At 42.0% G+C, this 15,912-nt stretch overlaps 2 protein-coding genes across 3 annotated transcripts; both read left to right on the forward strand.

Annotated features, from left to right (window-relative positions):
• The first annotated feature begins 528 nt into the window (after positions 1 to 528).
• On the forward strand, positions 529 to 9,406 carry LOC117465120 (FERM domain-containing protein 6). Its single transcript, XM_034108029.1, has 13 exons — positions 529 to 600; positions 1,201 to 1,291; positions 1,477 to 1,556; positions 6,601 to 6,659; positions 6,751 to 6,979; positions 7,052 to 7,207; positions 7,608 to 7,673; positions 7,804 to 7,872; positions 7,973 to 8,147; positions 8,554 to 8,715; positions 8,930 to 9,040; positions 9,124 to 9,146; positions 9,229 to 9,406. The coding sequence occupies exons 1-13, from the start codon at positions 529 to 531 to the stop codon at positions 9,268 to 9,270; spliced, it is 1,335 nt and encodes a 444-aa protein (XP_033963920.1). The 3' UTR covers positions 9,271 to 9,406.
• Positions 9,407 to 9,546: 140 nt separating this feature from the next.
• ghdc (GH3 domain containing) lies at positions 9,547 to 15,240 on the forward strand. Of its 2 annotated transcripts, none has more exons than XM_034108028.1 (11): positions 9,547 to 9,619; positions 10,196 to 10,486; positions 11,148 to 11,344; positions 11,447 to 11,641; positions 11,786 to 11,905; positions 12,457 to 12,754; positions 13,104 to 13,293; positions 13,669 to 13,740; positions 13,879 to 14,012; positions 14,134 to 14,222; positions 14,309 to 15,240. In XM_034108028.1, exons 2-11 carry the CDS (start codon positions 10,198 to 10,200, stop codon positions 14,528 to 14,530), a joined length of 1,806 nt encoding a protein of 601 aa, XP_033963919.1. In that variant the 5' UTR covers positions 9,547 to 9,619; positions 10,196 to 10,197; the 3' UTR covers positions 14,531 to 15,240. The 2 variants fall into 2 exon arrangements, with proteins under 2 accessions (XP_033963919.1, XP_033963918.1); XM_034108027.1 differs by having other exon boundaries at positions 9,581 to 9,770.
• The last annotated feature ends 672 nt before the right edge of the window (positions 15,241 to 15,912 follow it).

Here is a 15,912-nt window from a genome sequence, read left to right on the forward strand (position 1 = left end):
AATTCACAAGTTACCCTACAGTATACAAGTGATTAAAACTAGCTGCACCTTTACCAGCTTTGATAACATATAATCAATCATTATAATCAAAACATAGTCTGCATAGTGAGTACTCTTGGTACTTTAAGTATATTTTGATGCTAATACTTTTGTACTTTTACTTGAGTAACATTTTCAATGCAGGACATTTACTTGTAACAGAGTATTCTTAGAATCTGACTTCTACTTTTACTTAAGTACAAGATCTGAGTACTTAGCTTTTACCTCACACATTCTCGTTTGTCCTGTAGCCTCTTTGAATTATTCTGCCTTTTTGATAAACTGTTTTGCAAGAATGTGGTATAAATGGATGAAGCCCAAATGCTACACATCTCTACAAGAAGAATCTGTGATAATTGAATGTGCAAAGTGAGGATTTGGTGCTTTTTTGTGCAAAGTCATTACATGTGAGGTTAGGGAGGAAGACCTGTGGGAGGACAGGAGGAAGATATATATTGAGGCCTCAGACCAACTGAAGCTTTAGTCACCATGAGGACGTCTCAGAAACGCCAAGTGTCCATCCTTCTTCCTAACAAGCAGCACCTGGACTGTAATGTCAGGGTGAGTGCTTAAAAGTCCTTTTGTATGTCTTCGTTATGTGTATTTATTTATTTGAATGCATCAGTTAGAATTTAAATGGATGTATGGACCTCATTATGTGAGTGTTGAAGAGCTATCATTTAAAGTATGTGCTTGTTTTAAATATGATGTGATCTTAATAATTTGGAATGTTTGTTTTTTTACTGAATGGTAATTCTGACATTCATTTTTTGAGCTAAGGGAAAATATATAAAACCAGACAGGGACTATTGTTCAAAGATAAAGGATAAGATTCAATCAACAATGGTGAAAAAGTTAAAACACAATATAGACAAAAATACTGAAACATGGTCAAACGTATAATTGATGCTAACATCGAAAATAAGCAACAAAAGAATAAAAGAAAAAGATCACAAAAGTAAAGACGCCCAATAGTGTCACAACGTAGTATCTGTTTTGTTTTTTTAAATAATGTAGAAATTCAACTTTTTTTTGTCTGTTAAATAATTGTTTAGCTGTAAATCTTAGACGCGAAGTTCCATATTCATGCCAACAAATTGCGAAATAGGAACCCAACCTTACTGTATAAAATCGTGAGTTTTTAATTTGTGTTATTTCCAGGTGAGAGCCAGAGGCCAGGAGGTGTTGAACAGAGTGTTGAAGCAGCTGGGCGTCAGTGAGCTCCAGGTCCTTGGTCTGGCTGTTCTCAAAGGTCAGCGTCTGTGTGGGAGTGCATAAGAAAATATTTTGAATTCATTTACTGAGGGATGCCTGAATGTAGGGAGGCTGCTCGTAAATTAAAAAACTCACAGGAGCCCATGAAGTTAAGATAAGTTGATCAATGATTCAAAGAAGTGTTTTCGTAATGTTAATTTAATAGGTGTCTTTTTCCTTCAGATAATGAATACCTCTTTGTTGATTTGGAGCAAAAGCTTAGCAAATACTTTGGCAAAACATGGAAGAGAGGATCCTTAATGGTGAGTTAAAACTCTTTCTATAGATGTACTTACAGTGTTGCATGAAATCCATATGTTCTGTGCAAACTACTCTTTGTCCAAGTATTGTATATGTTTTATCTTAAAACTGAATGTGCATAAGGTCTGTGCAGTGGTAGAAGAAGTTCTCAGATTTGTTAAGTAAAAGTAGCAATACCGCATTTTAAAAGTAATTTGTTACTAAGTAAAAGTCCTGCATTCCAAATCTTACTTAAAGGTGGTAATTCACTTCAGAAACACCTTTTGTTATATTCCATGGAATGCTCTTAACAGAGTCCTGCGGGAGTAAGACTGACAAAGACAATAGAGTCCTGCGGGAGTCACGAGGGATGCAAAGAGGAGGCAAATCCTACTTTGATTAAACTAAGTATCGCTGGTGTTTTATTTTATTTGGTTGTTTAGCCCCTCATGCTATAATCATGTGTATTTTCTCCATTCCTGTTCATGTGTCTTCTCGCAATTATCACTGGCCCCGTGTATCTCGTAATCGATATAACCGGCCTGCTCTCGTCTATCCCACATGCTCCACTGACATCCAACATCTAGTTACAGGTGGCCTGTGGAACTGCCAGTCAGCTGTTCCTAAGGCTGACTTCATCTCTGGCTACGCTTCTCTGCAGTCTCTGGATTTCCTTGCTCTCACTGAGACGTGGAATACTCCATCCAACACATCTACCCCAGCAGCTCTCTCCACAGCATATTCCTTCTCCCATACACCGAGACCCGCTGGCAGAGGAGGTGGCACTGGTCTCCTGCTCTCTCCCAAATGGAGCTTTTCCCTCTTCAAGCTACCTTCACTCCTTCCACCTTTGAATTCCATGCCGTCACAGTAACCCATCCTATACAATTAACCATTGTTGTTCACCGTCCACCAGGTGCCTTGGTGGACTTCTTGGAGGAATTAGATAATCTCCTCTCACACATCCCTGAAACTGGCCTTCCCGCTGTACTTCTCGGAGACTTCAACCTCCAGACAGGGAAGATAGACGAACTAACATCTCTGTTAACCGCATTTGCTTTCTCACTGTCTCCATCCCCACCAACTCATAAAGCTGGCAATGTCCTTGATCTCATATTCTCAAGGAACTGCACTACTTCTCAATCAATCAATCAATGTTTATTTATATAGCCCAATATCACAAATGTTACATTTGTCTCAGTGGTCTTCACAGTGTGTACAGATTATCAGTATGACAATACGACACCCTCTGTCCTTAGACCCTCACATCGTACAAGGAAAAACTTCCGGAGAAAACCCAGTTTAAAGGGAAAAATGGGAGAAACCTCAGGGAGAGCAACAGAGGAGGGATCCCTCTCCCAGGACGGACAGACGTGCAATAGATGCTGTGTGTAAATTGAAAAGATAATACATTTGCAACATAGGTAGTCCAAATGTTTGGAAATGCATGTGTGTATAATAGGAAGATGAATCCACGAGGATATCCATCCAGGACCACAGCCACGACTCACGATCCAGCACTCGCGATCCAGGACACAGGACCGCAGGATCATCCATGACTCCGGATCCCAGCGTATATAGACACCAAAAAGAAAGACATTTGGGGAAGCTGGGTTAATCGGAACATGAGAGTACACAGGTATAGACAGAGAGAAGGAAGAGGTAAGATGTCCCCCGACAAACTAAGCCTATATCAGCAAAACTAGGGGCTGAATCTAATCAGCCCCTAACTATAAGCTTTATCAAAAAGGAAGGTCTTAAGCGCACTCTTAAAAACGGATAGGGTGTCTGCCGCCCGAACACAAACTGGAAGCTGATTCCACAAATGTGGAGCTTGATAAGAAAAGGCTCTGGCTCCCATTGTACTTTTAGAGACTCTAGGAACAACCAACAACCCTGCATTCTTGGAACGCAATGCCCTAGTAGGACAGTAGGGTATAATGAGTTATTTAAGGTAAGAACTACCCTACTTCTAACCTCTCTGTGAACCCGCTCCACACATCCGATCACTTCTTCATTTCATTCTCTCTACCCCTTTCCAAACATAACAAACTAATCTCTTCTCATCCTGCACCTGTCCACCGTAACCTTCGTTCCCTCTCCCCCTCTACCTTTGCCTCATCGGTGCTCTCAGCCCTCCCTTCCTCTGACTCGTTCCAACTTCTGCCTCCAAACTCTGCTGCAGAAACTCTCCTCTCTACTCTCTCATCCTCTCTGGACTCTCTCTGTCCTCTCACATCTCGGCAGGCTCGTCAGTCCCCTCCTGCTCCCTGGCTAAATGACGCACTGCGTGCTAATAGAACCATCCTTAGGGCAGCAGAGCGGAAACGGTGGAAATCCAAACACCAAGACGACCTCCTAACCTATCAGGCTCTCCTCTTTCTCTGCTTCGATCTCTCAGGCAAAAAGCACTTTCTTTCAAGATAAGATCCAATCTTCCTATTCCAATCCCAAAAAACTATTTTCCATCTTCTCCTCCCTCCTGGACCCCCCCAAAGCCCCTTCCCCCTCCTCCCTTCTGTCAAGCGACTTTGTTAACCACTTTGAAAAAAAGGTTGATGATATTCGCTCTTCTTTTTCTGACTCACCTTTACTCACCGCTGGGTCACCAGACCCTCCTTTCACCCACACACTGACCTCCTTTCCCCCTCTCTCTCCAAGTGAGGTTCTTACCCTCATTACCTCTGCCCGCCCTACCACCTGTCCTCTGGACCCTATCCCTTCAAACCTCCTTCAGACTATCGCTCCTGATATTCTACCGTTTCTCAGCCATTTCATCAACACTTCTCTAACTTCTGGTCACTTTCCAAACAGTCTCAAGGAGGCAAGAGTAAACCCTCTCCTAAAGAAACCCACTCTCAACCCGTCTGATGTTATAAACTACAGGCCTGTCTCTCTACTCCCGATCCTGTCTAAAACACTTGAACGCGCTGTCTTTAAACAACTCTCCTGTTATCTCCATCAGAACAACCTTCTGGATCCGCACCAGTCTGGTTTCAAGGCAGGTCACTCCACAGAAACTGCCCTCCTTGCTGTCACTGAGGAACTGCACACTGCTAAAGCAGCCTCCCTCTCCTCTGTCATCATCCTGTTGGACCTGTCTGCTGCATTCGACACGGTGAACCATCAGATCCTCCTTCGCACTCTCCAAGAACTTGGAGTTTCAGGCTCTGCACTTTCCCTCCTCACCTCATACCTCAAAGACCACACCTACAGGGTTACTTGGAGGGGGTCGGAGTCCGACCCTTGTCAATTAATTACAGGGGTCCCTCAGGGCTCTGTTCTTGGTCCCCTCCTCTTCTCCTTGTACACAAACTCGCTCGGATCTGTCATTATCCCGCATGGTTTTTCATACCACTGCTACGCTGACGACACCCAATTAATTCTGTCCTTTCCCCGCTCAGAGACCCAGGTCGTCGCACGTATCTCTGCTTGTCTAGCGGACATCTCTCAGTGGATGTCTGCTCATCACCTCAAGCTCAACCTTGACAAAACTGAATTGCTTTTCCTTCCGGGAAAAGATTGTCCCACTCTTGACCTGACAATCAACATCGGCACCTCTGTTGTTTCCCCGACTCAGACTGCAAGGAATCTGGGTGTGACCCTAGATAACAAACTGTCCTTCATTGCAAACATAGCTGCTACAACCCGCTGCTGCAGATACACGCTTTACAACATCAGGAAGATACGTCCCCAGCTGACCCAGAAAGCGACGCAGGTTCTGGTCCAGGCTTTCGTCATCTCACGCCTAGACTACTGCAACTCCCTCCTGGCTGGTCTACCTGCATGTGCCATCCGACCTCTGCAGCTCATCCAGAATGCAGCGGCTCGTCTGGTCTTCAACCTTCCTAAATTCTCCCACACAACGCCGCTCCTCCGCTCCCTCCACTGGCTTCCGGTAACTGCTAGAATCCACTTCAAGACAATGGTACTTGCGTACCATGCTGCGAATGGATCTGGCCCTTCCTACATCCAGGACATGGTTAAACTGTACACCCCAGCGCGTGCTCTACGCTCTGCATCAGCCAAACGACTCGCTGCACCCTCGCTGCGAAGGGGACCCAAGTTCCCATCAGCAAAAACACGTGGGTTTGCTATCCTGGCTCCAAAATGGTGGAATGAGCTCCCCATTGACATCAGGACAGCAGAAAGCTTACACACCTTCCGGCACAGACTGAAAACTCATCTCTTTCGACTCCACTTCGAGCAATAGAACTATTAACAAAACAATTATATACTAATAAAGGACTGGCTTACCTAAAGCCAGTTGAGTAGCACTTGAAATGTTTTTGCTCTATGAAACCTGATGTACTTATATGATTCTGTTTTGGATAAAAGCGTCAGCTAAATGCAATGTAATGTAATGTAACATCCCGATAGCAATGAATACATTAAATGCTTTGACAATAAATACATAAATACATTTCCTCTGTGGAAGGTGGTGCTGTAAAAAGCACGACCAATCATCTGAGCCGGCCCGGCTAAAATAACTGGAACTGCCTGTCAGCCTTCCATCTCGTGCACAAACTTATCTCGTGCCCTCATTGCTCATGTGCGCGTTCGTGTGTGTTGGAGGAGGGGCTCTGCAAGGAAGTACTCAGAATCATATTTATTAAGATTATTCATGTGTTTTTATCACAACTGGTAAATGTACAGCTAATTTGAATAACATATACTGCTACTTGATATTTTAACCTATAAATAAACAGTATGTCAAAGTATATTTAATCATTGATTTTTAGATTGTGTATTAGCTAATAATATAACCTAAAAAGTAACTAAAAGTTGTCAAATAAAATGTAGTGGAGTAGAAGTATAAAGTAGCATAAACTGACAATACTCAGGTAATACCTCAAAAAAATACTTAAGTACAGTACTTGAGTAAATGTACTTTGTTACTATCCACCACTGGGTTTGTGTAACATGTTTCTTTTTGTTTCTTCAAATATTACCATGACTGTCTAGAATAGTCTAGCCTTGAACCTTGAACCTTGAATAGTGTAGAATAGTAGAGGTTTTATGCTTGATTTAAAGTGAGCAATATTTTTCTTTATTTTACTTTTCCAGGTCCCATTCATCTTGTTTCTGAGGGTGCATTATTATGTAGAGAGTGGGCTGCTGATAATGTAAGCTGATTTGCATATTATTATTTTACCCACGTCTTAACACCATGAATGTTGTTCTTGTTTTAAGTGATGTCCTATTTGGTTGTTTCAGGAGCAGCAAGGTGCAGCAGCTGTACTATGCTGAGCTGAGGCAGAAGGTGCTGCTTTCAAAGAGCCGCCACCAGGAGGCTGTGTTCTTCCAGCTGGCAGCGTCTGCACTGCAGGCTGAGGTCGGAGATGTGGAGGAGAGAGATGTGGAGGAGAGAGAAGAGGAGGAGGATGAAGAGGAGAACAGAAAACACAGACTTTACTTTCTTCCTGAGGATTACTTTCCCTCATGGGTAAAAAGAAGTGTGACCATTATGTGCTGTTTTATTTTGTGTGGGTGTGTGTAACAACATATATGTCCTCAGCTGATAAAGCGTCGTGGGCGGGACTTCCTGCTCCAGCACTGCCCGGGGTTACATGCTGAGCTGAGAGGTGTGACACGAGGCCAAGCCATCCTGCAGTTTATAAAAGAGGCCAGGAACCTGCAGGATGGAGCAGTCACCTTCTACAGGATGAGACAGGTCGGAAATGTTTCAAGTGTCATATGTTATTCCTGGTTATTCACCAAATGATTTATGAAAATGATACAAAGAGATATCCAAAATTCCTCTTTTGACCCTAATGTTTCAACAAAACAAAAAATGTTGAACCTTGCTTTATTCAGATTTGTATCTCAGAAATGTATGTATTAGCAAATATTTAATAAGATATAGCCTTATTTGCACATTGACATTTGAACTTTTAATATAAAACAATAGTTGTCTCAATGTAATATATCAACTGGGAAGTTTCATGCTGATTTCTTTTAATAAATAACTATTGCTTTACACCTGTAGTGTCTTCCCTTAACATATTCTGTCCGGCTTTATGAGATCATTATCTATTTGTTTAAAGTAACTCTGCTTCTTTGTTCATGTGTAGGAGAAAAAGGAGCTGAGAAGTGTAATCCTTCTTGGTGTTGCATCGAAAGGAGTGCATATTTATCAGGTGGGTTTGTGTTGGGAGTTTTTTTTTACTTGAATTCTTTAAGGTTTTGACTTTGAACAAACCTTCTGGAAGTTTCTTAATGAATGTACTGCTGACTTTGCATGTATTAACATTGAACACTTTTATTCAGGAGGTGGAAGGGAAGCTGTGCCTATTGTATGATTTGACCTGGACCCACGTTGACCGCCTTACTTTCCAGGTCGGTTCTAAAGACACACACACACACACACGCACACGCACGCACGTATTGACATAGACGTGCATGTTGCATGGATGGTTCTGTACCTCTCTGTTCTCAGGGCAGCAGGTTTGAGATCTCTGCAGTGGGCTCTCTGTGCCTCCCTCAGCTGGTGTTTTACACGGCTTCAGCCTGCCACTCCAAACACATCCTGACACACCTCAGAGACAGCCACCGGCTCCACATCAACACCAGAGCTGCAGTGTGCTGCATCCAACAGCTGGAGGACATGCAGGGTCAGAAATCTGAAGAAAAAAAATCATTATTTCACTTCAATCCATTCACAATTTAATAAATGTTGGTATATTAAGGTCCTTGCAGTGAGAGTAGGTTAAAAGGAGCCTTACAACTTGCCATCAAGATTGATAACATGTGAATAAAGAATTAAATAGTAGTTTAGAACAAAAGCAAACACTTATTCTTAAGAGGAAGGCGTTAATGTTAAAAATGTATTATTGACTATCGCTGTTTACAAGGACCTTAGTATAAAGGCTTATCTATATATCCTTTTTAACCATATGTAGTTTAAATCTTTGCAATTAAAAACAATATCATAACACATATATTATGGGACTTTAAAATCTGTTTTTCAGCTGATGACAATCCAAAGGTGTCTCTTTCTTTTTCTCTGTCTCTCTGCAGCAAGTCACTTGTACAAAGAGGCCTACATCTGTGACACAACAGGTTTAGCACAAAGACTCCAGACCAACAGCCTCTCATCATTCATGTCCGACTGCAGTGTGGCAATCCAAACAACCACAGCCTGGTCCAAAGAGGAGGAGTGTGAGGAAGAACAAGTCAGAGGTTAGCTGAGAGGGGAAATTTTTCTGACACACTGCAGCCCTGTGTGGTCTGATGTTAAATACAGTAATAATGCCATGAGTGAAATGAATATCACATAGTTAAATTATTAAAGGAGAATGTTTAAATTAATATTGTTTTGACTTCTATATTTGTCGTGTGTTTTCTTGGCTATGAATAATGAGAATACATTGATCTTCTGTGTTCATGTTGGCAGAGTTTGAGCTGTGTGTGGACGAACCAGAGGAGATATTTGTCGATGAGGTGTTGTGGACGGCTGAGCTGTCAGTCGATGAACCTCTGATTTTCCCCTCTTCTTATTGGACAGGTTAGTCCATGCAAAAAGACATTTATTTATCATATATCAATTAATGTGCACTACATCATTGTGCTGTGCTCTTTCATTATCAGCTGTCGCCATGGAAATGAAACAGGTGAGCTGATCTTTCTGGTTACAAATTTCAAGCAAAACCCAACATCAATAATGTCAGTGTTTCCTGTCTCATGTCTGTGCAGGTTCTGAGGAGGAGAACCGATGAAGGGGTTTCTGTGGACTAATATACTTCCAGAGGCAAGAGGGGTTCATTGCAAGCTGAGAACAAGACCCCTAATATTACTGCATGCTCACATGATGTTGTTAGCAATTCAAGTAAAAGTAGGCTACTCATGCGTTGAGGTCTTCGCATTCAGTAGAAATAAATGAGTATTTAAGAATATGAGGAAAATAAAATGATACATTCAAGTTGTCAGTCTTCGCTTCTCTTCAACATAGATAGATTTCATGTGATTGTATGTAAGTGTATAGAGTGCGTATGTGTGTAAATTAGACGTCACCCTGCAGTCAGCCAATCAGAGCGACAGGCTGCGACCCAAACACGGAAGCAGTTGAAACTACTGCGAAGCAAAAGTATGTCTGTTTTCACATAAAGGAGGATTACACGTTATTATTCATGTGAACATTTAAAACCACAGGTCAGATTGTCTGCTTGAGATGTATATCCCTTGGGTTCTCCTTGCTATTTTATGTCTTGTTTGCGCTATCATTGGACACAACCAGGGTAAGTGGTTTCAATTTGATAAAGCTGATGTCTAAAACGATGGAGAGGCCTTTAAACTGGAGTGTAAATCCATGTTAGTACTGTAACTAGTATGTTAGTACTTCTGCTGTTGCCAAAGAGTAACTGTTGCTATTTAGAGTAGCTTAACTTAGTTGTAAATATAGCAATGATTCTCTTATCCACATAAAAGACAGGCAGTAAAACCACATGTTAAAGAAAGTGCGTGCTTGGAAGTTAAATATGAATACGTGGTAACGTTAGAATTCAATTAAAAGTAACGGCCACACCGTTCAAATGATATACACTTTTCAAATGATTAGAAGTTAATGATGTTATATGGTGTGTAATGTTGGCTCACAGCGCCCCCTCCTGGCTCTTCTACTGGTTATGTTTCTTGTGTAACACCGGCTCCTCTCCACACACAGCCATGCCGCCTCCGCTGCCCACCGCCCTCGGTGTGTGCTCTCTGGCCGGCATGGCGCTCCATTGGAGGGACGTCAGCTCCAAGATGAAGGGTGGGAAACGGTCATGGAGCAGTCTGCTGAGTCAGTATCTGGCGGTGAAGGGAGTGGGCTGGCTGGGCAGAAGGCAGAGAAAGACACTGGAAGCGGACACTCTGAATGTGAAGCGAGTGCAGGAGGAGACCCTGCTGCAGCGCCTGCGCAAAAACGAAAACACAAGTTATGGAAAACAGTACGACTTTAGCTCTATTAAAGGTATGAAATGATTAAGATGGTGTTAATGAACAGATGTGACATTGTGTTTTATTTATATAAGCAAATGTAAGTATTTTGTTAGATAACTATTTGTGTTTTACCTCCTCTGACTCTGATTTGTCCTCTGAGTGGCTCTGATGTAACATTATGTTTTGTGTATATGGCTATGGTCAGGATGCACAGCAAGCACTAACCAGGATTGTAAAGCACAACTTCACCCCCCTCAACATATTTTTGACACTTTTACACACTGAAACCTTTTGATCATTTGATTAATATGAATGTAACATTCTCTTTGTACATACAATCAGTACAGACTACAGAGTAGACCATTGTCTCATTTGTATGCATATATTTTGCTTTCCACTTCTAAATGACAAACATTACTTATGCATTGTCAAAACGCAATACAAATATTTTTGATCAGAAAAATAAAATGACATGTGCAGTTTATCCTTTGTCATTTCTCACCATGAAGGATGAGTAATGCAAGCTACTTCTCAAGCTTTTTAAAAGGTCAAACTTAATCTAAAAAAACAGCCTGTATAATATTGTAATGGCGTCAGCTGTTCAATACCAGAAAGAAAATCCTCAAATGTATGTGCAGGAGTAAAGGGCAATATTCAAAACTGTGTTTCTTCTTATAAAACTTATGTTCTAGATATTGATGTCTTCCGGTCACGCCACCCCATCACCACATACGAGCACTACCGTGAGCTGATCAGACGCATCGCAGCGGGAGAGGAGAAGCTGATCATTGCTGACAAGCCGCTGATCCTGGCCATGACCTCCGGGACGTCAGGAGCCAGCACCATGCTGCTCAGCACCAAGGACACCAACTCTGAGTTCTTCCTGCAGGTGGAGCTTGATGATGATGATGATGATGATGATGTGTGTTGGCCCAGCTGTAGCTTGTTGTTTTGCATGTAAAACAAAACAATGCTTTATTCTTTCTGTCAGGGAGTTGCTGTGTGTTTGGATGCCATGGCAAGAGCATTTCCTGCGACCGACAGCCTCCAACGCACCACCAAGTTCTTCTACTCCCCTACCTTTCGGCAGTCTGAAGCTGGTATTCCCATCGGACCAAACTCCTCCACACCAGCCTCTTCCCGCCACATGCTCAACATCTACACCACCCCAGCACCTGCATTTGAGGTACATTTTACAAGAGGATCAGCATGAATCTCACTTCACTATTTTGTCAAGTAGGATTTACGTGTTATTTTTATTAAGTGCAGAATGTATTCATTTTTTCCATTTTAAACCGTTTTTAAGGTATTGTACTCTCCTTCCTTCCAGGTTCCCAGTGAGAAGGACACCCTCTACCTGCATCTCCTGTTTGCTCTGAAAGACCCCAGTGTGGGAACACTCGAGTCCAACTTTGCTTCCACAGTCTTCTACGCCTTCAGCGCTTTACAGGTACAGCACCGTCTTTATTATAAGGACTGGAATGAAAGGAACATGTGTTATGAGTCCACTAATTGTTTGGATTAAATGTATACCACATGAATGCAGCTAATATAATCTCGCAATGATAAAGCAAGCAGAACATTATTTGTGAATCCACCCTGTGGTTAAGTTGAACTCCTACAGGTAATAGAGTCTCCCATGGCCAATGCTACACCCTTCCTACACTTTTACTGTTGTTTTTTTATTTATCATAATGTCATTTTACGAGTCATTACAAATTAGAAACATATGGGAAATGTGACCGAAAATAAGCTACTAAAGAAATATTACATCATCCAAAAACAGCACTCTGTTTTTTTGATTTGGAGAAAAGGCCTTTAGTGCTGTATCCTTCATGCATGCCTGGACCGAGTCCCACCGGGACGTTCTCTAGTTAAGTGGAAAGAAATCATGAAACAGGTGTCAGGCTCCCACTGACCCAAAGAAAAGCTCAGGTAATTTCTCTGATGGCGAAAGGATTAAAAAAGTAATTTCTATCCCATCTCCTGTGCGTCCCAAAGGACCGCTGGCAGGAGCTTGTGGAGGACATCGAGAGAGGGAAGGTCAGCAGTGCTCTGGCTCTGGAGCCCGCAGTGAGGTCCAGCCTGGAGGCTCTGATGAAGCCGGACCCAGAGAGGGCCGCCCAGCTCCGGGCTCTCTTCCAGGACGGCTTTCGTGGCATCGCCAAGCGGTTGTGGCCTCACCTCCACCTGGTGCTAGCAGTCGACTCAGGCTCCAATCAGATTTATGGGGAAATGTTGAGGGAGAACTACTGCCAGGGAGTTCCTTTCTATTCGCCTTTCTACGCTGCTACTGAAGGTAGGAACCTGGGGAGGTATTACAGGAACTCTTTGTTATTGTTTTATTGTTTTTGTGTGTTTCAATCAGACAAATAGAGTTTATAAAGTTGTTTAGCTCGGCAAGATGAAAAAAGTGGCATTTGTTGCTAGCTAGCTGATTAAAACTGATAAGCAATGTTGAAATTAGTATTTAGAATGTCCTTACATGAAATAAAAAGGATGATATAAAATAAGATTGGATTCTTAAAGTTAGTACATCTGCTCTAAACGTTATGGTGGTCAAGTCTCCAAAAGTCCTGATGTATTCAGTATAAAACTCATCTATAGCTACTAGTATTAGCATTAATGTTATATATGGGCCCCTGCAGGACTAATAGGGGTGAACCTGTGGCCCCAGGAGCCAAACAGACGCTATCTGCTTTGTCCTCGCTCGATGTTCTGCGAGTTCCTGCCAGAGAGCGGCCTGGAGGAGGAGGCGCCTCACACCCTGCTGATGGAGGAGGTGACGGAGGGACAAAACTACGAGCTCATCATCACCAACGCTTCAGGGCTCTTCAGGTCAGGGTTTAATTTACAAGCAGAAAGGGATCAAATCATCAGGACAGAGAGTGCTCCATGGAAAATTATATGTTTATATCGTTTTTGGGGAAGTAAATCCCTATTTTACCGATTCTAGGTGTATTTGAATGCACTTGTTATGGGCTACAAAGGTGAGAAAGAAATATATTCAATAATTGCTTCTTGCCATTGCTATTGTGATATGGTTTCACTTGACTGCACTCTATCAAGAAAGATGAATAATGCTATGTCATATCAAGATGCGTGCTTACAGACAATTTGACATCCAATTTAATTTGGTCAGACCCACAACCAGCATTAGTCTCATTTGACAGCTGCATACATGATACCCGATTTGTGCCTGCTTTGTTACAGATATCGTGTTGGAGACATTGTGAAAGTAGTTGGATTCCACAACCAGTGTCCCATTGTTGAGTTTCAATACAGGTACATTTTGTTCCTGTGCATATTTGTTTTCTTGTATCATCTCGTGCTGCATGTCTTCCTGTTTGATGGTTTGCTCGTGTGTTCAAATATATAACACAATCAAGTATTTCCTCCTTGCTTCCGTCCATCTTCTGTCAGACGGGGTCAGATGTTGAGCGTTCGAGGGGAGAAAGTGTCTGAGGCGTTGTTCCTTGATGCTCTGAAGAAAGCTGTTACTCTGTGGCCTGGAGCTCAGCTGGTCGACTACTGCTGCGCTGAGAGCGGCATCATGGGTAAGACGTCTCACCTTCACCCCAAATCCATAGCAGAATTTGGGATCTGCTAATAGTTTGGGGACTTTTTCATGTTCAGTTTGCATTAAAATGAATGCAATTCTTCTCTGTGGTGTTGTAGGAGATTCAATAGGAGGCTCAGATCCTCATTACCAGGTCTTTGTAGAGCTGAAAGGTGTGAGAAACCTCTCAGAGGAGCAAAGATACAGGGTGAGGCAAATCTAGCAAAAAGCATGTTTTTTCTTTCTCATGAAACAGATCCTAACTCTTTTGCCGTTCCTTCTCCTTGCCTCCAGTTGGACACCAGTCTCCAGCAGGACTCTGCTGTCTACAGGTCTTTCCGTAGCAAAGGCAGCATCGGATCAATGAGGGTGCAGCTGGTGGCGCAGGGTGCATTCAAGGAACTCCGTGAGCACATGATGGCCTACTCCAACACCTCACCAAACACCTTCAAAATGCACCGAGTGCTGCGCAGGAAGGAATACGCAGACTTCCTCGTGGGAAAAACTGTTTCCTGAAAGCTCCTGTTCTTTTAAGGAAGAGACAAAACAGTGGACTCTGACTGTGGTGAGCGCTGACCGAATGAAATGGGATATTGATCAACTTCTCATAAATGGGTTAGTTCCTTGTGGAACTCTAACACAACATCTTTCATTTTTGAAAATGTGAATTTGACTCATTATTTCTTGAATATTTCTATAATTATAAATAACGCCAACTGTAAGTTTTGTTGAATTAAATGTTTAAGGACCTGGTCTTGAACTATAAATATGACATAAATGTATATCTTACTATTGCCTATCATTACAACGATGTTTTTTTATTTATAGAAAGGTGTTCTTCCTACATGTTCTAATGTTTCTTAGGACCACTAAAGAAAAAGTAAAATAACAGATTGTAAATTCTCCTCCTATCTTTTACAATACAAGCCTTTGAATTTCTGCCATCTGGTGTTATTGAATGTTGCGGCACCGACACATCCACATTGTCCCTTAAGTGCACTCACCGGTGAAGCAACAGTTATTTCTAAAAACTGATGCAGTAAAAATGGAGAAGGGCTGAAATGCAATGGAGAAAAACATCCTAAACCCTGTTGCCTATAAACTATCTGTTTGGATGTTTAGGCTGTGATCCGAAGTGACAAATCAAAGTGAGTGACTAAAGTATTATTGGTTTTATTAATCATTTTCATTTTGTTGTTTATGTAGTAAATATGGACTCAAAAGCAGTACATGGGCGTCTTTGTTGTCCCTTTCATTATCCTACTGATAAACAGAACTCACAGACTGGATGTGTTGGTAAGTAGATTAGTTAATAATGATTTACAATTTTTCATTATTTCTTTGTCAAACTGTTATTGAATCTCAGCATGCTCTGTCTTCTGAACTACCATATAAAGATAACCTGGCGCTGGCCTCCTGGAGTGAGCTCCCAGTTTCTCTTTGGCTCCAGTGGGCCTTTCAAAAAGATGAGAAAATTAAGAGCAAATTCATTATAATGCAGACTGTCCCATGACAGCAAGCAGCAAACACAGGGTGGGCAGTTTCTGCACATACCTGACTTTTCTCTACTCGCAATACTTTCCATTGTCAGGGCTGTGTTGTCACCACTAGGAGGGAGTAGTACATACGGTATGTAAGACTTCTGCACTAGATGTTACTCATGCTGTTCACTACAGCTCCGTCCAAACATAATCAGTGAATTATTTACGATAACTTTAACTGTTAATGCCTCCATCTTAAACAGAGAGGCCGATGAGATATTCTTATAATAGTGTCTATCTCAAGCTTCATCATTTATTTGATTACAATTTCAAACGTGTCAATGATGTCCCTCTTGTGGGTTTATATTTCATTAATTTCAGCCGAGATTTGACAAATCAAGTCAAATGAAAATAAGT

This window comes from Pseudochaenichthys georgianus, chromosome 19 (assembly GCF_902827115.2).
Source record: "Pseudochaenichthys georgianus chromosome 19, fPseGeo1.2, whole genome shotgun sequence".
Classification (NCBI taxonomy): Eukaryota; Metazoa; Chordata; class Actinopteri; order Perciformes; family Channichthyidae; genus Pseudochaenichthys; species Pseudochaenichthys georgianus.